Here is a 21,028-nt window from a genome sequence, read left to right as displayed (position 1 = left end):
CGCAACGTTCAAGTGCGGTGGAGCGTATCCGGCAACGAGTTGAAATGAAACAACGCAAGGAAAAGTTAGTGGAAACCCCCCTGCGTGAGAAAGTATGTGAACCACTAGATACTCATAGAAATACCATATATATGTAGCCACATAGAAATAACATATATATGTAGCCACATAGAAATACCATATATATGTAGCCACATAGAAATACCATAAATGTGTAGCCACATGGAAATAACATATATATGTAGCCACATAGAAATAACATATATATGTAGCCACATAGAAATACCATATATATGTAGCCACATAAAAATATCATATATATGTAGCCACATAGAAATACCATATATATGTAGCCACATAGAAATACCATATATATGTAACCACATAGAAATAACATATACCACCAGATCCTTCGCTTAAACCTCGCCACCCCAAGCAAGTTCATGACGAAGGGTGTCGACCCGAACGTGTCGTTCGACCTCGACGATGTTTTTGAATATTTAAGAACGCCAGATCAAACGAGGATGGAAATGAAACAAGCCATGCGTGACAAACCTGACACAGTGGGTATTATGATGTCATAAAGTATGTTATGATGTTACAATGTAAATTATGACATCATCGTTTTAGCCACTTAGTGTTTTCGTCGAAAGATTTCTTGCTGAGTCATTAAAAGGAATTGATGACTCGTCGAATATCGTCGCAAATTTGGAAAAAGTTTTCGATAAAGAAGAAGTTAATTATGACATCACAGGTGGAGAAGAATCAATAAAAAGCAAAGAAATTTTACGCGGGGTTGTGGTGTATGTTTCAAAGGTGGGGCAGGTTCATTATTTCTTTGTTTGTTTTTTATAATTCATCTATTAAAATATTTACAGAAATTATCGGATCAAAGACTTAAATTAAATGAATTGGTGAAACAATTGGGGGGCGAAGTTCGGTTGGGCTACGATGGTAGTTGCACACATTTTGTGTTTCAGGTTCATATATTTATTCATGGTTTTGTTTGTTTATACATTTATTTAGGGTTTTGTTTGTTTTATATATAAATTTACACGCAGGGTAAAAACAACGACCCAAATCGTGAGTTCCGCTTGGCTCGTTCAGACGGAAAGTTTATCGTTTCTCCCCACTGGGTGGCAGCTTGCGAGGACGGAAGAGTGGGTGAAGGGGAATTTCCCCATGATTACGACCCAAACAGGTCAATACAGGTATGCTGACTCATGGTTAAATATGGTAACTCGTAGTTAAATATGCTGACTCATGGTTAAATATGCTGACTCGTGGTTAAATATGCTGACTCGTGGTTAAATATGATGAGTAATAATATAAATTCGTTACCTTACAAATATTTTCAGATTGTGCGAAAGCCATCATTGTCAAGGTAAGTGATGTCTTAATCATCATTGTGATGTCATAATAAACTTGATTGTTTGCAGCAACATTGAGAAACCTGAAGGAGACAATGTGGTAATAATGGTTATTATGATGTCATTGTTTGGTTTATTTATTATAATGACAGGATTCGCAAGAAGTTCGGGAAAGTTTACGTCGAACGTTGGAGAATATAATGTCTGGGAAACCCAGTGTTGCACGAACGCAAAGATTAAGTTGTAAGTAGTGTTGCCAGATTGTTTTAAAATGTTAATAATTATTTATCAGGCAACACTGTGTTCACCCCCGAGGCAACTCGGGATAAAACGAGCGACGAAATGTCGCAAGACGTACAGGTTGTTTGGGACGATCCAATTGGACGAGAGGAAATGGAAAGATTGCAATGTTTACAAACAATGGTGATGTCATAATGAATCAATGTAACTTTCCTCAGTTGCCGGAAAACAACGATCGTAATAACACAGGTGTTCTGTTTCATACACCTCGTGCCCGCTTACAAGTTACCATGTATGTAACTTATTTATCATCGCATGGTGGGGCAACGACAGTTGTTATAACACAGGTGTTCTGTTTCATACACCTCGTGCCCGCTTACAAGTTACCACGTATGTAACTTATTTATCATCGCATGGTGGGGCAACGACAGTTGTTATAACACGGGTGTTCTGTTTCATACACCTTGCGCTTGCTTACAAGTTACCACGTATGTAACTTATTTATCCTTGCAAGGCGGGGCAACCACAGTCGTTATAACACGGATGTTCTGTTTCATACACCTTGCGCCCGCTTACAAGTTGCAACGTATGTAACTTTATAAGTAAATACATTTTTCTGTATTTCCGACAATGAAGACAACCCATTAGTGACTACTAGGTTAAAGCAACTATCCATGTACCTTGCCCAATACACAAATACATCTTTTTTTAAGTGATTAAAGTATTCAGATTTAACATGGGTGTTCTGTTTCATACACTTTATGCCCGCTTACAAGTATGTAACTTTTTTAGGCAGGAGCGCTAACCACTTTGCCGGACTAGATAATTAAGGTAATTTTATTAATTTATGACATCGTAATACAGGTGAATCCCCCAAAAGAAGAAGCACAAAATATCAATGAAGGGAAACCACCCATGTTCCTTATATCTTCTGTCGCACCAGATAAGAAAGTAGAATACGCGGCAATCATTCAAGATTTAGGTTTGTTTATTATCGTTGCTGCAGATGTTTTATTGGAATTGTTTCAGGGGGAAAATATTTGGACCGTGATTATTTTGATCCAGAGTGCACCCACCTTATCGTGCAGAAACCCGCTCGTAACGAAAAGTATCTGGCATCACTGTCTGCGGGAAAATGGGTTTTGCACACAAGTTACATCGAGGCTTGCAAAAAAGCCAGCACTTTTGTGAAGGTTTGGTTATTTTACACTGAATGTATCAGATGTTGTATCAATGTTATTAAAAGGAGGAAGAATATGAATACGGGAATCCGTCGTTTGAGTGGTCACCATCTAACGAGATTGAATCTTTACTTGGAGCATCAGCCATTAGGTGGCGTCAGTTGTTGGGGAGCAGCGGGGCATTTAGCGGATGGAAGGTGTGATGTCATAATTGAGGAGTGTGATGTCATAATTAGGGGGGTGGTGTGATGTCATAATGGAAGGTGTGATGTCATAATTGGGGGTGTGATGTCATAATTGGGGTGTGATGTTATAATGGAAGGTGTGATGTCATAGTGGGGAGTGTGATGTCATAATGGGGAGTGTGATATCAATGTTATTGTGATGTCATGATGCAGGTTATTCTCCACTTAAACGACCGACAATCACCTGGCTTTGTTCGACTTTTACAAAGTGGTTCCGCATCAGTGGTTGCGACGTCGTTACCGTACAGCGGGCCACTAGAGGGAATCACACACGCAATACTGGACCAAAATAAAATTAAACAAATTCCGTCGACTGACGTTGAAAATCTTGTTCGAGCTGGTGTGCATTGTTGTCTGCCTGAATATATTGGTAATTATTAAGCTAATTGGGGTTTTATTATTTAATGAATTAATTTTGTTCCAGCTGAATATTTAATGAAAGATCCCCAACCAAAACCGGAGGATCTTTACCTCCCCCTGGTGAAAACAATGTTATTTGAATCTGGCAACACTGACTCTGGCACGCCGAAGAAACGAAGGAGATTTAATTAATTTAAGTTAATTGACACCTGTTTGCAAATAAATATCGTTACCCGACATTTAGTTTTAATATTTTATTCGTCCCCGCTGCGGAAACATCTTGTGCGCCCTCCAGCGAGGTTAGCTGTATCAGGTTTTTGGAGAAATTTTTCTTTTCCCGAAATTTGGATTCGAGATGGTAAGTTTGATCCGCTTTGATCGATTGTTATTCAATATTTAGGTGTTGTTGGGTAGTATGGTGTTATTCTATATCTTCCTGTCAAGTTATAAAAGTATGTTGTTCGTTGTTTAGGCAGATTCTGTGCCAAAGAAGCGGACTTTCCGCAAATACACCTACCGTGGTGTCGACCTTGATCGACTACTCGATATGTCCAGGTGAGATTTAAGAATATTCTTCGTAACTTTGGTTTGTAAACTTGAATATATTTGCAGGGAGCAACTAATGGATATGTATTGTGCTCGCCAACGACGATCGTTCAATCGCGGGGTTAAACGCAAGCATAATGCTTTGTTGAAAAGATTACGTAAGGTAAAATATTTATGAGTTTAATAGGCGAAGGGAAATTTTACGTTTAATATAAGCAGTTGTGGGAATATTATTATAATGAAAGTCCGTGGGTTATAAAAAGTTATTTTGCCGCCAAACTTCTGATATTTAATGGTTGTTAAATATATTCTATGTTTTGTGTTATGCGTGTTCGTAACAATTCTTATCAATTTAAAATAATAGTTTGTCAAAAACAGTAGTGTTTGGATATGTTCAATATAGACCAATATATCTATCAATACCATTATGATATAACCAATGTAAAATGTATTCAATCTCTTCTTTTCACAAGTGGGCGTTCTTATTAAGTTTAAAATTTTGAAAAAATACACAAAGAAACACTTTAAATTGGTAATAAGTGTAAAACAAATTACTTAAATACTGAAAATAACTTTATAAATATATAAAACACTAGTAAGAACATCTTTCCCAAATTAGGTAGGTTATATACGCCCTTTCGATCTGTTTACTATCGTCGGCTCTGTGGTGTAACGGTTTGCGTGCCGTCTTTTAATCTCTTTTTCGTTCTTACCGGGTTTGAGTCCCGCACGGTGCAAAACTTTTTTTTAAATTTTTTTTTTTGTGATTTGCACGAGTTAGGGGTTGGGAATTAGAAGTAAGGGGTTAGGGGTTTAAGTTTTATGTGTGTAACTGGAAACTAACTGTTAATAAAGGATTTTTTTATAAAATATTGAAATACTATACCAATACACGTTTATTATATGTCACAAAAAGACGTTTTTTAAAAGTCCCCAGAAAATAATAATAAAAAAATGAGCGGCCACTTGTAAAAAAAAGAGAGTGATGTTCGGATAATAAGTCGCATGTAAAATGTATAGCCATGAACTCGTCGGAAACTATTTTAACTAACGTCTGGTGCGGTGGCTCAGTGGTTTAGACAAATGAAAGTGTCCCCGATTAGATACTCGGCAGAGACACTAAAACTGATCGGCGTATGTGTCCTTGGGCAAGACACTTAACGGCAATTGCTCCAACCCAGCGGTCACTAATGGGTTGTCAAAAGGAATTTAATGGGCTTTCCTGGTGATGGGGTAATGGGCAAAATCTGGCCTCATTCCCAAATCCTTGATAAGGACCTCACCCTTGAAAAATAAAAAAGAACTACTCGATTGCCATTAATGCACCGAATCTATATTATCACGCAAATAACCACGTGTGAATCGTCATTGTACACTTGTTATTTAAGTATGATGCCATGTACTGTACCCCCCCACCCTGTGTGAATTATCGACTTTAGATTTATTAGCGGTGAAAATAAATTGTCTCGCCCCTAAAGGGTTACAAACTTTCTTCAATTTCCAACTTATTGCCTAATTTGTTGTTAAATGTGTACGTGGGAAATTATTTGTACGTTTTACCGGCAAAACAAATAACACGGTTTGATTTTAGCGATGGTTGTGTAAAACAAACTTGTGTTAGTTTTTTTAACAAAACAATCTAAAATGGTTTTTGTGGGTTTAAGGCTTTATATTCTAAAACAATTCATTATAACAGCAATGTGTTTAATGTTTATATTCTTGCAGGCAAAGAAAAATACTCCGGCTCTTGAAAAACCTGAAGTTATAAAAACTCACCTTCGGAATATGGTTATTGAACCAGAGATGGTCGGAAGCATGGTTGGCGTTTATAATGGAAAGGTGTTCAACCAAGTGGAAATAAAGGTGGGTTGCGATGTCACAATGGTGGCTGCGATGTCACAATGGTGGCTGCGATGTCACAATGGTGGCTGCGATGTCACAATGGTGGCTGTGATGTAATATTTAACCCCAATATTTACAGCCGGAGATGATTGGCCGATATTTGGGTGAATTCAGCATCACATACAAACCAGTGAAGCATGGACGACCCGGTATTGGTGCAACACACTCATCTAGGTTCATACCACTCAAATAAACAAAATAAATATCATGCCTTCTTCATCTGACTAAAGGAGAGAAAGTGAGAAAAAGGGGTAGACGAGAGCTACGTCATAGATTAGGCACTTCCTTGAGGCTTGGTCAGGAATTTAAACTGAAAGGATAATTTGGTTGTGGTATAATAGTAGTATCGCGATTAAGTTTAAGTAGTAGTGACGTAACAATGCGGTAACAAAAGTTTAGAAAAAAGTTGTTTGTGACGCCTGTTTAGTATTTGTTCCGTCATATCTGCTGGGTTTGAAGATAATTATGACGAAACAATGAACGTAAGTTGGTGTATTATAAGATGACGTCATCCACATGACGTATAAGCTAACAAGGTTATTTAGCAGGAAGTGACGTATGATATGCATGGTTGGTTGTACAGGTTAATACAAGAAGGCTGGTTGCGCAAAAGATGGCGGAAACGATGGTGTATTCTCAACAATAATAAACTAATGATGTTTGAATATAAGGTACGTCACAGTTGGTTGTTACGTCACTATAAAGTTGGTTGTGACGTCACTTCCTTAACACTCGTATCAAAGCATATGACGTCGCAATGCATATTGTAACCTACTGTGACGTAATCTATCTAAACAATCGTTTATGACGCAGACAATGGACGAGAATGACGTGCATTGTGGGAAAATTAACCTGGACAATTATACCGGTTGTTCGAATGCTCATAAACGCGATTGTAAGAAAAGTCAATTCACCTTCGTTCTAGAACCAAAGGATAAAAAGAAAACAAAGGTTTTGAATATTACGTAATAATGCAATTGTTTAAACGATTATTTGCAGCGGGAACTTTTCTACTTGGAAGATTCGAAAGAATTTGAACAATGGGTTGCAAAGCTTGATTATTCGGTCACAATCGTCACAATGGGGGCTCGATCTAACCTAGATCACGTGACTAAAACACGAGCGAAACCTGCAGCAGCCAATAGGAGGCCTCCAACGAGACAACACTTAAAAGAAAGGGTAACTTGGATCACTTTAGGGGAATACCAACTAGTTACGACACAATTAATATTGTTACGTCACAGGCAAAACAAAGTGACGTCGACTTTGAGCCACGCGAGGAAGTGATAAGTACGTCATAATACCCCTTTGTTTATTTAATAAGCTTAAATGTTTAATTAACCAATCAGAGCCAAAGAAACGAGGTCACGTGCCCGAGAAAGCCATGAAGCCACCTAGCGGATTGACTATCAAGCCAGCTACGATAAATACAACTCCCCTTAACCAACCAATCATAACGCTTACAGAACTCCCTCCTCCATCCTCCCACACACAAGATAATCTCCCTCCTCCTCCATCCTCCCACACACAAGATAATCTCCCTCCTCCTCCATCCTCCCACACACAAGATAATTTCCCTCCTCCTCCATCCTCCCACACACAAGATAATCTCCCTCCTCCTCCCACTCCTCCTATTTCTCCTCCTGCTCCTCCCCCTCTTTCAAACAAGCCAAAGTTTTCCCGCTCCGAAGATGACGTAACCAGCGATGACGTCATAGCCAATGATTCTGACGTCACTGAAGAAGACATAAACTATGTCAATGACGTCACACACGATATTGCCATAGATCGTGACGTAACTACCGATGACGTCACTGATTCACTGCGCTTCAATGGCGGCTTTGAATGGAAACATCGGATTCTGGAACGCGGGGTCAGATCGAGGTCACTGATGACATTGGATGACGTAGAAAGTGACGTCACAGATTCAGGAATTCACTCCGATTGTGAAACGAAACAATTAAAACAGAAATCACGTCGTCCCCGTTTGGTAAAACGACGTCATAATCAAGACGAATAATGTGTTTTGTGACGTAACTGATGATTATTTCCTTAATTGTTTATTTTACCGACGTAACAATGGCATAGTTCTCGAATCCCTGTGATGCAATAAGATACTTCGAACAATGCCTCCATTGTTGTGCCATTGTTAGCGATTGTCGCGGCATATGAAGGTCGCGCAAATTCGCGTCAGTCGCGTTTTAACAGCGGAAGCAAAATGCGAATTTTTATCGCGTTTGAAGATGTGCGGCTACCCTTGGATGTGAGGTCGCGTCAAACTATTGGTGACGTCAAAGTCGCGCTTCGAGATCATTTTAAGGTATATTAGGACGTCATAATGGCATACGATTGACCGATTGTTTCAGTTGAATTCGTCACACGTGGAGGATAAGATACTCCAGCTAACATACGCCGGTGCAACGCTTCAAGATGACTGGGTTTGTTCGGATATTGGGATCACTTCAGGAGCGACGGTTAAAAGTGCTTTGAGGGAATCCGACAAACCTGTCTTAAACATTCATTGTGCGCATAACGGGTGAGCAGTGTTGCCAAATCATTAACTGCAGTGTTGCCAAATCCTTAATTACAGTGTTCCCAGTTGATTAACTACAGTGTTGCCAAATCATTAACTACAGTGTTGCCAGTTGATTAACTACAGTGTTGCCAGATCATTAACTACAGTGTTGCCAGTTGATTAACTACAGTGGTGCCAGATCATTAACTACAGTGTTGCCAGTTGATTAACTACAGTGTTGCCAGTTGATTAACTACAGTGTTGCCAGTTGATTAACTACAGTGTTGCCATTTATTTATTTACAGTGATGCCATTTACATACGCGAGCAAATCGAGCCTAGCAAAACAACCGTTCATTATTTAAGGGAGCTGATCGCTAGCAAGACTGGCTTACCCGTATCCGTGTTCCGATTAGTTGCTGCTAATGAGAAGGAAATGTTTGATGGCCATTTACTTAAATCGTAAGTTGTTTTGGTATAAATGTTGCAAATATATAAGTTGTTATTGTAGATACGGAGTTGTTGTTGGTAGTTCCATCAAACTACATGTGTGGGACGGCTGGGCAGATCTCTTGATAGCGGCTTCAAACGGTCATACTAAGAAAGTCATCCAAAACGCTTCTCATGATGAACAGGTAAGATTATTAATATGGATTGTGACGTCATTGTAATCATGACGTCATCAAGGTAATGAGGTTTCAGTTCCGGGTAGCTTGCCACATGGCAGCGCACTTTGGACACGTGGATCTCGCCAACTCCATGACAAACCCTAAGATTGGGTCAGTCAAGCCGGAAGAGCCAGTGGGGTTGCATCCTTCTAAACTGTGGTGTAAGGTGTGTGAGAGGTGTGGGGGGTGTGTGTGGGTAAGGCGGGTGTGTTCAGTGTTATTGTTACAGCCTTCATCGCATGTGGACGCGTGGAAGTGTCCGGTACATGTCGCTGTTGAGCGAGGGAAATTGAACGTTCTCCGAATATTCGTTCAAAATAATATTTGTTGTTTAATAGCAAAGAATGGAAGTGGTTTGACACCGATACAATCCGCTTGTAGGTTAGTTGTTCGTTTGTAGGTTTATGAAAAAAGAATAAAAACTCCAACGTAACAGGTACAACCAAACTGAATGTCTATCATATCTCACATCCAAGCTATACAGCAGTCACACCGAAAACTCGGTGACCCTTGCAGTGGTTATCGTTATTAAAGTTCGAAAATGGTGTGAAAGAGCGCGGGAAAGAGTTCTTATCGGTCAAGGGGCTTTCCCATCGTCATTAAAACGAAGACCATATAAGGTAAAACAGGCATATATACTTTAACACCCCCCTACAGGCACATATACTTTAACACCCCCTACAGGCACAGGCAACTGTAGAATCCGGAATCCAAGTCGATGGGTTTGGAGTTTCCAACATGACGTCACGAAGCAAAATACTGGAATATGCGTCACAATCGCTACACTATACGTCACAAACTTTGAACCACACGTCACATTTAAAGCAACCAATCACAGAGCTTATAAGTTTAACGACAAGAAACTCATCGGTAGGTAATATGACGTAATATACAGATAATGTGACGTAATATACTCCGATGTTGCAGAACAATGCTTCTATAAAAAAAGGATTCTCACCAGATGGCGCCAAACTACCTGGTTTAAACAAATTAAGTAAAAATTAATTAATTATTTTTTATTATGACGTCATTAACACGACAGTTTAGAATCGCCGCGGAGAATCTACGAAGGTGACGTCACAGAATCTAGTTCCTATATTCAAACGCCGAAACCGACCAATCAGCTACCTTCAATTGATAATGGTATTTCTATGAAATGTTCGTTTGTTTTAATAACTGAATCGAATTTAGAAAAAAGAATGAAAACCCGTGGTGGTAACACCCGTAGGGGCAACATAGTGGAGGGGGGGTTGTCACTTCCAGCTGTCAGCGCTGAAAACACACTTCGACCTTTTTTCCACGTGAGTTCAAAGGTCATAAACCCGGTGACGTCAACGTTAGAAATATTTGACAAATACCGCCATCTACCGGCGAGGGAAAATGCAATTCAGTGCATGATCGTCGCGTCGACGTTTAAGGATAAAGTTTGGTTGCGTCAAGTTGATCTGGCTGTGTTGCTTGCTAGAAGAAACGTGCATACGTCATTGCAACGTCATAGAGACCGTTGTCGCAGCATTCCTACTGTTGCGTCATCGCCGATTAAAGTACGATGACTTTTATTGTGACGTCACAAACTCAGTACGTCACAATGTAACTTGTTACATCACCAAGGAAACGATTTCCTTCCGTGACGTTACGCTGACGTAAACTTGCAAAAGAATTAAAATATTTGTTTAATCTGTGAAAGTGATTATGTTTGCCATTTATTGTAAAGGTCGTTTACATTAAACTGTTTGCAACGCTTGTATTAATATTTTAATCTGATAATGTTGCAACTTTAAAAGCATGGCCACCGCGACCGCGTGCGCTTTTGTTTCTTTTATTTAATTTTATTTTCAACAAAAACCTCGTGTCTGTGGCGTGCTCTCAAAAAGCACGTGACCCACACCTCCGCTGTGATTGGTCGAGAAAAATGTCCATAAAGCGAGCGCACGAGGAGACTTGAGTTAGTTTGTGGAAATGTCTGTGTTGTGTAGACGTGTGTTGTTCTGTTCGATCGCTTTGGTCAGTTTTAATGGTTTAATAGTTTCTTAATATTTACAATAAAAGCGTTAATATGTCAGAATATATACAGACACAGTACAACGATAACGTACCGCTTCAATTTTAGTATAAAGAATATGGCAGTACACTTAAGTGTTAGGCAAAGGTAGCTACCTTCATAACTAGTATTTAACGAATTTATTTGGTGTATTTTTACTAAAATATATTTTCCATCAGTTTTAAGTTAAACCCACTGGCCTTGTCTGTACTATAGCCATGCCCGCACCACAAACTTATTCCGAATTGGAAAACGTTCCTTCGAATCAAGAAGACCAACGGACGCTTCAAATCGCGCTTGAGTTGTCGAATCTTGGGCTGCTTGGCAATTGTGACGATGATAGTTCTACTTCAAGTTATGACGAAATCACCAAAAACAAGCGAAGTCAGAACATGACGGAATGCGTCCCTGTTCCAAGTTCTGAACATGTTGCTGAAATTGTTGGACGGCAAGGTAAGCGTGATCTTATTGGTGGAATAAATGATGGTTTTAGTTTTGTATCGAAACATTTCAGTGGGAAATTGTGACTTACATATATGCTATTAATATAACTTATATATATGCTGTTATTATAACTAGAAAATCAGTGCTTTATTTAGTGATATTCACATTCTGTACGCTGCAGGTTGTAAAATTAAAGCGCTCCGTGCTAAGACGAATACCTATATCAAAACCCCGGTACGTGGTGAAGAGCCGGTGTTCGTTGTAACTGGAAGAAAAGAGGATGTTGCCATGGCTCGTAGGGAGGTCCAGTCTGCTGCTGAACATTTCACGCAAATAAGGTAAATAATTAGGTTTTTATTAAATATTGGTTCAACATGTATGTGGAGTTGTGTATAATTACCTAATACCCTTATAGAGCGTCACGGAACAAACATTCGCTGATTAACGGGCAAACTGTTAGTGGCGCGAACGAGGTTGATGGGACGGCTGGGACGATAACCTTGCAAGTGAGGGTTCCATACAGAGTGGTTGGATTGGTTGTGGGACCAAAAGGGGCGACAATCAAACGTATTCAACAACAAACCCACACCTATATTGTTACCCCAAGCAGAGACAAAGAACCAGTGTTTGAAGTAACAGGTATTTATTCTATTGCACATGATATGTTGGTTTATATTGCACATTATATGTTGATGTAATGAATTTATGACTATGGAACTGTGTTTGGCAACAGCAAACTTAAAAGTTGTTTTATTTTTTAATCGATATCGTTCAGGTCTTCCTGAGAATGTTGAAAAGGCGAAGGAAGAAATAGAAGCTCATATCGCTACAAGGACGGGAACGCAACAACAAAATATTGAGGACGATTTTAAGAATAATGGAACCGAGGTTGTCGCACTAAATTCTGCTGTTAAAGAAGATCATTGGTGAATATGTAAATAATAAATAATCATGTTTCTAACACTGTCATCCCCAGCAATACTACATATGCTTCGTACGAACGAAATGTAGCAACGACAAGTCTTTTAAGGTCACAAGCCCCAAGCTTCTTTCCCGCCACCACGCAAAGCAACTCCTTCGGTAAGTATGCGAATGTTTTAGTTGCTTTTACATGATTTTAGTTTACAAAGTTAAGTCGGAATATAAGAACACCATATTATTATTACAGAATATACGAACGGGATGTACCCTCCCCATGATAATATGATGATAAGTTGGGGAAGTATCGACCCCCGCCAAACATTCTCTCTCACCCCGCGTAGATCGAGTCAATCAAGCAGTGGGTTTAGCCCCGCCCTTCAACACCCCAGACTCTCACCCACACTTTCAGACTCCGAACCTCATCCCATTTTCCCCACATCACCCAACACACGAGGGCGCCAGCCTCGAACGGAGTCGTACGATTCTGGTGCCAGCCAAGTTGACGCGGTACCCATGACAACCCCATTTGCGACGCCAGCGTTAAACATAGAGAGCGGATATTCATCTGGTGAGTTATTGTTGCTTGCTTATATTAAGGAAAAAGTGTTTCAAACACCACCTATATGTTATGTATAATAACCTTACCAACCCCCCACAGGAGGTACCACCGATAGCCTGACATCTGGATCGCCCGACGTTGTGCACGGGGTCCCCCACCCTTTCCTAGTTGAAGGGGAGTCGCCTAGGTGCGTTTTGTGCAAGGAAGGTTCTATTGTGGCAGCTTTGGTTCCATGTGGGCACAATCTGTTCTGCTTCTCGTGTGCGAACCGTCTTGTATCAAGAAATGGCTCATTTTGCCCCTGCTGTAACCACCCTGCTTCCATGGCGCTGCTCATCAAGAAATAACTTGCCAGAAACTTAATTTACCGGGAATTGCAGTTCTTACGTCTTCCTTGAAATTTATTTTAACCCCCTTGTTTACCCATTATATTAGTTATTGTAGATTGACTGCCGATATCAACAATCATTTAGTCACTGCCCAGGTAAACTACAATGTTTTGTATATTTTCATTCTTACTTTTTTAAGAAATAATATATTTTGTATATTCCCTCGTCGAGAATGGACTTTTTTATTTCTTTTTCTTGACCTGCTTTTATTTTACTGCCCCCCCCCCCTGTGTTACCCCCTGGCTCGCTACTTTGATTATGCTTGTGGGTTGTTTGTATAATTGCAGTGAAATATTTTGAAAATTCTTTATACTCCCATGGCATGTAACTATGCATTGGAAACCTTTATTTACAAAACTTAAGATTTGTTGGTGCTGAATAATAATTGTCCACACGTGTGTTCCACAGTGCCATGTTTTTAATCACGTCAAGTTTTTAAACCCGTTGTTTAATCGCGAGCCTTAATTTTGTTGATAGTTTCGTGTGGTGTGCTGCCACCTAGTGCTTTGGTGTGTTCGTTGCATGTTTTCAAAATTAAAATAATTTTTCTCCACGCTTGTTATGCCATGTAAAGAAATTTTATTTTCGACGATTAAACATTCTGTTAAACAGTTGTTGATTATGATGTCACAATTCATCGGTCTCGATCATCGCTTCGTAACTTCCATAAGGCGACGCGTAGCTTCCAGTAAAACCGCGAGCTTTGCGGTTAAAATCTTCGTGTCTTGTCCCGGATGTGACGTAACTACTCTCGTATCGCCATGGCAACGGACATGAATTAAACTCCGCTTTGATTGGGGGAAACAAATCTTTTCTTCCCAAGCTATGTGTAATCGCATCCGTCAACTCCGCTCGTTGCGTAATCTCTTTTTGTTCCGTCACTTGCGTTTGTTCCGTCAACTGCGCTTGTTCCGTCAACTGCGCTTGTTCCGTCACCTGCGTTTTATCCGTAACTTGCGCTTGTTCTATCACTTGCGCTTGATCTGCAACCTTGGGCTCTTTTACAAGCGCAAACTTTTCGGATCTCTCAAATCGATCCTAGAAATTCTAGTCGTTAGACGGCGCCCCACACAATGTAACTTTCCCACCTGAAACATCTTGGAAGCTTTCGTTCGTTTGTTACCAGCACACGCGACAGCTATTGTGTTCGCTTGCTTTCGTTGGATTTCCCGGGTCTGCAGTTCGTTTCTCGACGAACATACGTCATTGGTGACGACATGCACTTTACGTACGTCACTCGAAATGACGTCATTAATGGGCGGACACCAGGATTTCCAGTTATCTGAATAAAAAACATTTTATTTATTTGTTTTCAAACCTCAATCATGCCTTACCTTGCTTGCAGCTTTCCCGGTTTCGGGGTTTCCCCTTGTAGTAATAAGCGCTACCTGCATCAACAACATAAACATCATATTGTTGCATATACAACATAAACATCATATTGTTGCATATACAACATAAACATCATATTGTTGCATATACAACATAAACATCATATTGTTGCATATACAACATAAACATCATATTGTTGCATATACAACATAAACATCATATTGTTGCATATACAACATAAACATCATATTGTTGCATATACAACATAAACATCATATTGTTGGTTAAATGTTAAACTTACCGGGCGATATAAATTCTCCTCCGCTCATCGTCGACGCTTAACACAACTACAATAATTCCGACTGTTACGTCGACAATCAACAGCCACTGCTTGGAAAGCGATTGTGACGTCACTTATCAGCTGCGCATGCCATGTTGACGTGTGGTGACGTAATATGACATGTGATGACATAATATGTTGTGTAGTGACGTAACATAACGTGTGGTGACGTAATATGACGTGTGATGACATAATATTGACGTGTAGTCACGTAATATGACGTATGATGATATAACATGACGTGTGATGACATAATATATTTTATTCTACCGCCGCAAGACGTCGCATCTGAGCTGGAGCATTACGTCATGGGGAATTCAGTTGTTTGAATGGAAGGTAGAGATGTAGGTGGGCCAGGTCGGTTGTTGGTACATTCCAACGTTATTTAACGATAAAAAGTTTGTCAATGACATAGACAACATAAAGTTTATATATTATTTCTATTTTAAGCTAGCGTTGGTTACAGGGGCGAGGTTTGGGTGTGGGGGGTGTATTCATATTTACTTGGCTGACGAATTAAGGGAGAAATGTCAGTGCTCTCTACTACATCTATATAGCGTGACTGTGGGAACATTTTGTATTGTGTGGATTGCTTGAAATAGTTTCGGTAATATTATTAATTCACTCAACAGCTTTTAAGTTTTTAAGCCAAAGAAAATGATTTTTGTTCAGTTTTATATTTTTTGTGTTTTTATCTCTATCGTCCATGGTCAGTCATGCAGACCAACCAACGAGGATTTCACGAATCTTGCTATTAAGTCGCCAATTACCGTCGTTGTTTCTAAAATTAAACTTGTCGATGGAAAAGGAAGGAAATCTGAGAGGATATTTAACGCGACAGCAAAAGTTTCAACAATTTTTAAAATCAAGAACGACGGGATAAAAAAGAAACAGAAGATAAAGTTCGGGCCCGTTGGCAAAGCAGAAGGGTGCGTCGATTTAAAGAAAGGAAAATCTTCATATTTAGTTTTCCTCAAACCAACGAATGAATCCGGGTTTTACTGGATTGATAAAAATCCCGTAAAAATTAAAAAAAGATCGGCAAGAAAATTAAGCAAACTTTTATGTAAAGGTTGTTTAAGCAAACCCTCATTCAAGAAAAGCAAGAAAACCTATCAAAAACATGAAGGGGATAAATTGAAAATAAAATGTAAAGCGAGCGGGAAACCAAAGCCTAACATGAGTTGGTTTAAAAGTGGAATCTTGTTGAATAAATCAAATCTTCCTAACGGGATGAAAATTAAATCTAGCAAAAAAGGAGGTGCATCGCAAATAATAGTGAAACAATTAACGCAAGAAATGAGCGGGGTGTATGTTTGTAGCGCTAAGAACCCAGTGTCCGTGGATGCTACTAACTATACGGTTACGTTGATCGTTACCAGTGTAACAACAACAACCGTTGCCACAACAGTGGATGCATGTGAACCATGCCCATCAACAGACGCTGGTTTTTGCTTTAATGGTGGACAATGTTGTGTTGATAATGGACAACCTTACTGTAGATGTGATATTTATTTCACCGGCAAAAGATGCAAAGAAAGAAGTTTGCATGCGGTTGGGAAAGGTTTGACAAACAAAGATTATTTATACCATAAACGACTTGTGGCTATTCTTGGTATGTGCGTTGCTGTCCTCCTCGCAGCTTTTATTTGTTTCGCTGTGTATTGTTTGTTCCGTAAGAAACGAACCGACTTGCTGGATGAAAAGTTAAAAAGTTTTATTACAAAGTCGGAACCTCAAAGCTTTGAAGATCGCCGTTTGTTTGAAGCAGCGATAAATGTTAAAGCGCCGATAAATGATGATTTACGATACGACGGTGCGGCTGATGTGACCAATGAAGCGCATCTAACAAGTCGGCCATCCGTGACAAGCATAACCAGCAACAAACGACGAAGGTTAAACGGGTTGGCGAAAGGGGCGTCAAATATCGGGCATGTGGCGATAAATAACGAGAGTGACGATACTTCCACTTCATCGACTTTACCCCGAACACCCAACCTTGCCGGGGTCGAACAAATTATTCATCAACAATTCACAACAAGCCCATTATTACATCATAGTGAGCAAGAAACAGAGAAATCTGTAGAAAATATTCCGTTGGAGACAGATGTTGGTCACATTAGTAATCCTGTTTACCAGACCATCACCCCATCTTCATTGCTAGCGTACCAAAGTGATGATTATGATGTTCCACGGTCGCATAACGATGGTTTGTTCGATAACATAGAGATCCCAGACACTTCGTTATCCGATGGATTTTATTTCCCCGAAAAAAAGGAGAATTCAACGCACCCTTTCGTGTCGTCCGCTCAGCGACAAAATCTTCCGTTATTGAGTCGTCAACAGCGGTTAAGTTCGAGCTCAAGCGATGTTTCTGAGATTGGTTCTCACAGTATTGCCGTGTAATAACTTCATGTATTTTCTATTAGATGTAGTTGATAGTGTAAAGTGCCTTTTTATTTACTTTATATATTTTTAGGTAGATAAATAACCTCAAAATAATCTTCATTTTAATAATTCATGCAATTTTTGCTTCAAGTGCAAATGAAGAACCAATTAATGTGACTTGCCACTAAACGTTGGTTTTACCTTTTATTAAAGTATTTTACACCAAATGTTAAGGGTTTGTCATAGTACAGGATTATGATGTCATCTAGATAGATAACTAATAATAGGAAGTCTGTTAGGTCACAATAGTTTCCCTATAAATTGAATTGTAAGAAAGTTTGGTCTATTACGTCATAGACGCGAAATGTCGGAATTCCATTGTAATATGAGATGAGGATAAACCCCATTGTCATTCATTGTTACTTAGCTATTTCTTTGTTTATTTAATATAATATTTAATAAAATAAGAATGTTTAAAGCTCTTGTGGCTATACGCGTGTAACGCGACACCTAATTCAACTTTAATTGTGACGTATTAATCGTTTAAACGTTTCCGATGACGTCACATTATAATTGCCCAAATATGGTGATTGTTCCCTTAACTGTGACGTCACAATAGTAAGACGACGCGCGTCACGTGATTGAACCATTCTCCTAAGTGTCAAATATTTCTTCCAATACGTAACAATCTTAAAGAACCAGCGTCGCGATTGTTGATTCATCTGTCTGATTGTGACGTCATTAAACACACTATTCATCGACTGTAGTTTATAACGAGAACTATTATGACGTAACAATAAGAAATGTCAAGTTGTTCTGCCATTATTACGTCAAAATGGCTGTCGGTTGTAACAATATGATGTCACGGTATATTTATGACGTCATAAGGGATATTTATTAAACATCTGCGATAAAAGAAGAACGCGATCGATCGTTTTCGCGATTTTATTGTTGCTTCCATTGTTTGCGGACAATGGACGACAATGGCAAGCCAGAAGGCGACGGAAGAATGCGCCAACAATTTGCACAAGGTAATGTCTATGTGACGTCATAATTAATTATAACAATAGGTTTATAGAACTCGCAGCGGATCGTCGATTTCGTGCATATGACGTCATCTCATAATTTTCTCGCGACTTCGGTTGCTGGATCGTCGGGAAGTTTAGAATTATATGGAGCGGAAATCCGGGGGAGGTTGGGATGTTTTCAATCCCTCATCATAAAAGAAGCTTTCGCTATTATGAAGACATTGTTGCCAGCGTTGCGATTGTGAGTACTGTGTATTAAATATACTTTGGAAAACCAAGGTTACTGTGTATTAAATATACTTTGGAAAACCATGGTTACTGTGTATTAAATATACTTTGAAACCTGTGAGTACTGTGTACTAAATATACTTTGGTAAACCGTGGTTACTGTGTATTGAATATACTTTGTTTGTAGGTTAAATAATTCTAAAGAGTCGCCGCAATCGAGCGATTTGCAGAAAGCGTTGGAATTACAATGGGTCGACTTTACTCTATGTCTTGAAATGTTCGGAAGTGACGTCAAAGTGTTATGGTTTCTAAACAATGCTTATAATACGGCAGGTATGATGTCATAGTCATAAACCAGGTATGACATCATCATTATGACGTAATATAATCGTTTTAGGTGATTCCCTTGATTGGAGCGGGATAAAGACGGGATTTCATTCGCTTCCGAACATCGAGTGTAGCGATTGTGACGTAGAAGATAAGCCTGTTAACTCTAGAATGGAAGACGCGATTCGTAAAACGGAATTAATTCTTCATTCGTTGAAAGTTAGTACATTATCATAACGTGTAAAGTACTTACCTACTAACCCCCCACAGACGCAGATGGCGGTTCAAGCTTGGGCAGTGGAACATTTCAGCTGTAAGTGACGTCATTATTATCGTTGTGACGTCATAAACAACATTATTATCTATGCAGCTTTCGCGATCGGTAGCGTACGAGCGGTGGATGGCGAAACAATGGGGATAAAGGTGACGTCACAATATAACAGATGCGCAATAACAATAATGCATCTCGCGGTTTAAGCTGTTTAATCTTCGGGTCGAATGCGCATTGAAGGGCGAAGCGCCATTTGTTTTTATAAATCAATTAATGAAAATATTTTCCAGTTCATCTTGCTGAAGTTGCGACATGGATATCCCCATTTGTTTGTCGTCACTTCCGCTTCTATTGCCATCATCGTCGTCGCTTTGTTGGTCGTCGCTACATTTCTATTCTGACGTCATTTAAATGAACTATGACGTAACAAAATGACTCAGGGCTTATGATGTAATAAAGGAATAAATATGCCAACGCGATACAGCGTTTGTGCGATCGTACATTTTAACAGACGTTTTGGTTAAAATAATGTTTACCAGAGGGTAAACAGTTCGAAACTCGGTTTTGCTACTTATCTTTTAGCGAAACTATTCATTCACTTGCTGTTGAAAGCTCTGCCATTTTATAAATAGTTTGCTTAAAACTATCGTGTTGCTGTTACGAAATTTTCATAGTGGCTGCCATGTTATTGTTGAGTTTATGTAATTACAGATGTAGTTGGAGGTAGTTGTAGTTATAACTACGATATATGTGTAGTTGAAAGTAGTTGTAGTTATAACTACGATATATATGTGTAGTTGAAAGTAGTTGTAGTTATAACTACGATTACAGATGTAGTTGGAGGTAGTTGTAGTTATAACTACGATATATGTGTAGTTGAAAGTAGTTGTAGTTATAACTACGATATATATGTGTAGTTGAAAGTAATTGTAGTTATAACTACGATATATATGTGGAGTTGAAAGTAGTTGTAGTTATAACTACGATATATATGTGGTTGAAAGTAGTTGTAGTTATAACTACGATATATATGTGTAGTTGAAAGTAGTTGTAGTTATAACTACGATATATATGTGGTTGAAAGTAGTTGTAGTTATAACTACGAATATATATGTAGTTGAAAGTAGTTGTAGTTATAACTACGATATATATGTGTAGTTGAAAGTAGTTGTAGTTATACACTACGATATATATGTAGTTGAAAGTAGTTGTAGTTATAACTACGATATATATGTGTAGTTGAAAGTAGTTGTAGTTATAACTACGATATATATGTGTAGTTGAAAGTAGTTGTAGTTATAACTACGATATATATGTGTAGTTGAAAGTAGTTGTAGTTATAACTACGATATATATGTATAGTTGAAAGTAGTTGTAGTTATAACTACAATATATGTAGTTGAAAGTAGTTGTAGTTATAACTACGATATATATGTGGTGTAAAATATTCCGATGATCAATACATCCACGATGTTACCAACAAACCAGAAGATTAGTTGGAAAGATTGGTTTGATTATTCTTTGCTCCCCAATTAAAATAACTTACGCATTAATGGTTTTGCACACGACACAAAGCTTTAATATGACGTCACATATTAGAATTACATTGCCTGTAGAAGATTGCGTTTGTTTCTTTCATTGTTTAATCCATCTTAATCTGCTTTATATATTTGTATAACAGCAAGAGTTATAAAGATATCTGAAATATACTTTAATGTGTGTGTAATGGTAGAT

At 38.8% G+C, this 21,028-nt stretch overlaps 8 protein-coding genes across 15 annotated transcripts; 7 read left to right on the top strand and 1 right to left on the bottom strand.

Moving 5' to 3' along the window:
• Positions 1-6: 6 nt before the first annotated feature.
• Positions 7-6,028, top strand: LOC100185390 (DNA topoisomerase 2-binding protein 1-like). Of its 3 annotated transcripts, none has more exons than XM_026840348.1 (18): positions 7-92; positions 408-563; positions 631-816; positions 879-980; positions 1,062-1,211; positions 1,359-1,384; positions 1,440-1,470; positions 1,523-1,610; positions 1,663-1,793; positions 2,475-2,592; positions 2,640-2,803; positions 2,857-2,988; positions 3,190-3,406; positions 3,461-3,754; positions 3,869-3,951; positions 4,009-4,105; positions 5,668-5,805; positions 5,924-6,028. In XM_026840348.1, exons 1-14 carry the CDS (start codon positions 45-47, stop codon positions 3,586-3,588), a joined length of 1,677 nt encoding a protein of 558 aa, XP_026696149.1. In that variant the 5' UTR covers positions 7-44; the 3' UTR covers positions 3,589-3,754; positions 3,869-3,951; positions 4,009-4,105; positions 5,668-5,805; positions 5,924-6,028. The 3 variants fall into 3 exon arrangements, with proteins under 3 accessions (XP_026696149.1, XP_009862044.2, XP_026696150.1); XM_009863742.2 differs by having other exon boundaries at positions 1,523-1,613; XM_026840349.1 differs by lacking the exons at positions 3,190-3,406; positions 3,869-3,951; positions 4,009-4,105; positions 5,668-5,805; positions 5,924-6,028 and having other exon boundaries at positions 1,523-1,613; positions 3,461-3,706.
• On the top strand, positions 3,944-6,037 carry LOC100183019 (40S ribosomal protein S15-like). The gene is made up of 4 exons (XM_009863744.1): positions 3,944-3,951; positions 4,009-4,105; positions 5,668-5,805; positions 5,924-6,037. The coding sequence occupies exons 1-4, from the start codon at positions 3,944-3,946 to the stop codon at positions 6,035-6,037; spliced, it is 357 nt and encodes a 118-aa protein (XP_009862046.1).
• An 8-nt stretch (positions 6,038-6,045) lies between these two features.
• LOC100175200 (wiskott-Aldrich syndrome protein family member 2) lies at positions 6,046-7,975 on the top strand. Of its 4 annotated transcripts, none has more exons than XM_009863740.2 (6): positions 6,048-6,326; positions 6,390-6,515; positions 6,658-6,795; positions 6,844-7,023; positions 7,089-7,134; positions 7,194-7,975. In XM_009863740.2, exons 1-6 carry the CDS (start codon positions 6,321-6,323, stop codon positions 7,862-7,864), a joined length of 1,167 nt encoding a protein of 388 aa, XP_009862042.1. In that variant the 5' UTR covers positions 6,048-6,320; the 3' UTR covers positions 7,865-7,975. The 4 variants fall into 4 exon arrangements, with proteins under 4 accessions (XP_004227569.1, XP_009862042.1, XP_002127177.2 ...); XM_002127141.4 differs by having other exon boundaries at positions 6,049-6,326; positions 6,393-6,515; XM_026840350.1 differs by having other exon boundaries at positions 6,050-6,326; positions 6,428-6,515.
• Positions 7,976-8,028: 53 nt separating this feature from the next.
• On the top strand, positions 8,029-11,231 carry LOC100180667 (protein ANKUB1-like). 3 transcript variants are annotated; one of them, XM_002121988.5, is made up of 11 exons: positions 8,029-8,164; positions 8,211-8,380; positions 8,665-8,820; positions 8,870-8,993; positions 9,046-9,192; positions 9,256-9,407; positions 9,463-9,646; positions 9,711-9,896; positions 9,954-10,020; positions 10,074-10,169; positions 10,218-11,231. In XM_002121988.5, exons 1-11 carry the CDS (start codon positions 8,063-8,065, stop codon positions 10,577-10,579), a joined length of 1,746 nt encoding a protein of 581 aa, XP_002122024.2. In that variant the 5' UTR covers positions 8,029-8,062; the 3' UTR covers positions 10,580-11,231. The 3 variants fall into 3 exon arrangements, with proteins under 3 accessions (XP_002122024.2, XP_026696147.1, XP_026696148.1); XM_026840346.1 differs by having other exon boundaries at positions 9,046-9,407; XM_026840347.1 differs by lacking the exon at positions 8,665-8,820 and having other exon boundaries at positions 9,046-9,407.
• Positions 11,223-13,994, top strand: LOC100179866 (RNA-binding protein MEX3B). Its single transcript, XM_002126866.5, has 7 exons — positions 11,223-11,520; positions 11,693-11,849; positions 11,927-12,150; positions 12,287-12,437; positions 12,488-12,591; positions 12,680-13,000; positions 13,091-13,994. The coding sequence occupies exons 1-7, from the start codon at positions 11,286-11,288 to the stop codon at positions 13,336-13,338; spliced, it is 1,440 nt and encodes a 479-aa protein (XP_002126902.1). The 5' UTR covers positions 11,223-11,285; the 3' UTR covers positions 13,339-13,994.
• On the bottom strand, positions 13,943-15,119 carry LOC100177516. The gene is made up of 4 exons (XM_002126766.5): positions 15,014-15,119; positions 14,715-14,768; positions 14,469-14,662; positions 13,943-14,418 (listed from the first exon to the last, which is right to left on the bottom strand). Exons 1-4 carry the CDS (start codon positions 15,039-15,041, stop codon positions 14,008-14,010), a joined length of 687 nt encoding a protein of 228 aa, XP_002126802.1. The 5' UTR covers positions 15,042-15,119; the 3' UTR covers positions 13,943-14,007.
• A 569-nt stretch (positions 15,120-15,688) lies between these two features.
• On the top strand, positions 15,689-17,667 carry LOC100182295 (pro-neuregulin-2, membrane-bound isoform). Its single transcript, XM_002126718.4, has one exon. It carries the CDS (start codon positions 15,710-15,712, stop codon positions 17,456-17,458), a length of 1,749 nt encoding a protein of 582 aa, XP_002126754.1. The 5' UTR covers positions 15,689-15,709; the 3' UTR covers positions 17,459-17,667.
• A 387-nt stretch (positions 17,668-18,054) lies between these two features.
• LOC100184666 lies at positions 18,055-19,794 on the top strand. Its single transcript, XM_002126547.4, has 7 exons — positions 18,055-18,471; positions 18,519-18,709; positions 18,884-19,029; positions 19,094-19,242; positions 19,294-19,336; positions 19,394-19,446; positions 19,585-19,794. The coding sequence occupies exons 1-7, from the start codon at positions 18,424-18,426 to the stop codon at positions 19,693-19,695; spliced, it is 741 nt and encodes a 246-aa protein (XP_002126583.1). The 5' UTR covers positions 18,055-18,423; the 3' UTR covers positions 19,696-19,794.
• The last annotated feature ends 1,234 nt before the right edge of the window (positions 19,795-21,028 follow it).

Source organism: Ciona intestinalis, unplaced genomic scaffold (assembly GCF_000224145.3).
Source record: "Ciona intestinalis unplaced genomic scaffold, KH HT001210.1, whole genome shotgun sequence".
Lineage (NCBI taxonomy): Eukaryota > Metazoa > Chordata > Ascidiacea > Phlebobranchia > Cionidae > Ciona > Ciona intestinalis.
Note: the sequence above shows the minus strand (reverse complement) of the source record. Positions and strands in the feature narration are given on the sequence as shown.

Coding starts and splice junctions, on each gene's coding strand:
- LOC100185390 (XM_009863742.2), top strand. CDS start 45: ATGAAACAACGCAAGGAAAAGTTAGTGGAAACCCCCCTGCGTGAGAAA. Junction 93..407: donor AAACCCCCCTGCGTGAGAAA/GTATGTGAACCA, acceptor ATATACCACCAG/ATCCTTCGCTTAAACCTCGC. Junction 2,593..2,639: donor GGCAATCATTCAAGATTTAG/GTTTGTTTATTA, acceptor GAATTGTTTCAG/GGGGAAAATATTTGGACCGT.
- LOC100183019 (XM_009863744.1), top strand. Junction 4,106..5,667: donor TGTTGAAAAGATTACGTAAG/GTAAAATATTTA, acceptor ATATTCTTGCAG/GCAAAGAAAAATACTCCGGC. Junction 5,806..5,923: donor TCAACCAAGTGGAAATAAAG/GTGGGTTGCGAT, acceptor CAATATTTACAG/CCGGAGATGATTGGCCGATA.
- LOC100175200 (XM_009863740.2), top strand. Junction 6,516..6,657: donor TAATGATGTTTGAATATAAG/GTACGTCACAGT, acceptor TTTATGACGCAG/ACAATGGACGAGAATGACGT. Junction 7,024..7,088: donor GACAACACTTAAAAGAAAGG/GTAACTTGGATC, acceptor GTTACGTCACAG/GCAAAACAAAGTGACGTCGA.
- LOC100180667 (XM_026840346.1), top strand. CDS start 8,063: ATGCGAATTTTTATCGCGTTTGAAGATGTGCGGCTACCCTTGGATGTG. Junction 8,381..8,664: donor ATTCATTGTGCGCATAACGG/GTGAGCAGTGTT, acceptor ATTTATTTACAG/TGATGCCATTTACATACGCG. Junction 10,021..10,073: donor ACCTGGTTTAAACAAATTAA/GTAAAAATTAAT, acceptor ACGACAGTTTAG/AATCGCCGCGGAGAATCTAC.
- LOC100179866 (XM_002126866.5), top strand. CDS start 11,286: ATGCCCGCACCACAAACTTATTCCGAATTGGAAAACGTTCCTTCGAAT. Junction 12,592..12,679: donor CACGCAAAGCAACTCCTTCG/GTAAGTATGCGA, acceptor TTATTATTACAG/AATATACGAACGGGATGTAC. Junction 13,001..13,090: donor AGAGAGCGGATATTCATCTG/GTGAGTTATTGT, acceptor AACCCCCCACAG/GAGGTACCACCGATAGCCTG.
- LOC100177516 (XM_002126766.5), bottom strand. CDS start 15,041: ATGAGCGGAGGAGAATTTATATCGCCCG. Junction 14,769..15,013: donor AGGAGAATTTATATCGCCCG/GTAAGTTTAACA, acceptor TTGTTGATGCAG/GTAGCGCTTATTACTACAAG. Junction 14,419..14,468: donor AAGCTTCCAAGATGTTTCAG/GTGGGAAAGTTA, acceptor TAGAATTTCTAG/GATCGATTTGAGAGATCCGA.
- LOC100182295 (XM_002126718.4), top strand. CDS start 15,710: ATGATTTTTGTTCAGTTTTATATTTTTTGTGTTTTTATCTCTATCGTC.
- LOC100184666 (XM_002126547.4), top strand. CDS start 18,424: ATGGCAAGCCAGAAGGCGACGGAAGAATGCGCCAACAATTTGCACAAG. Junction 18,710..18,883: donor TTGTTGCCAGCGTTGCGATT/GTGAGTACTGTG, acceptor CTTTGTTTGTAG/GTTAAATAATTCTAAAGAGT. Junction 19,337..19,393: donor GGCAGTGGAACATTTCAGCT/GTAAGTGACGTC, acceptor TTATCTATGCAG/CTTTCGCGATCGGTAGCGTA.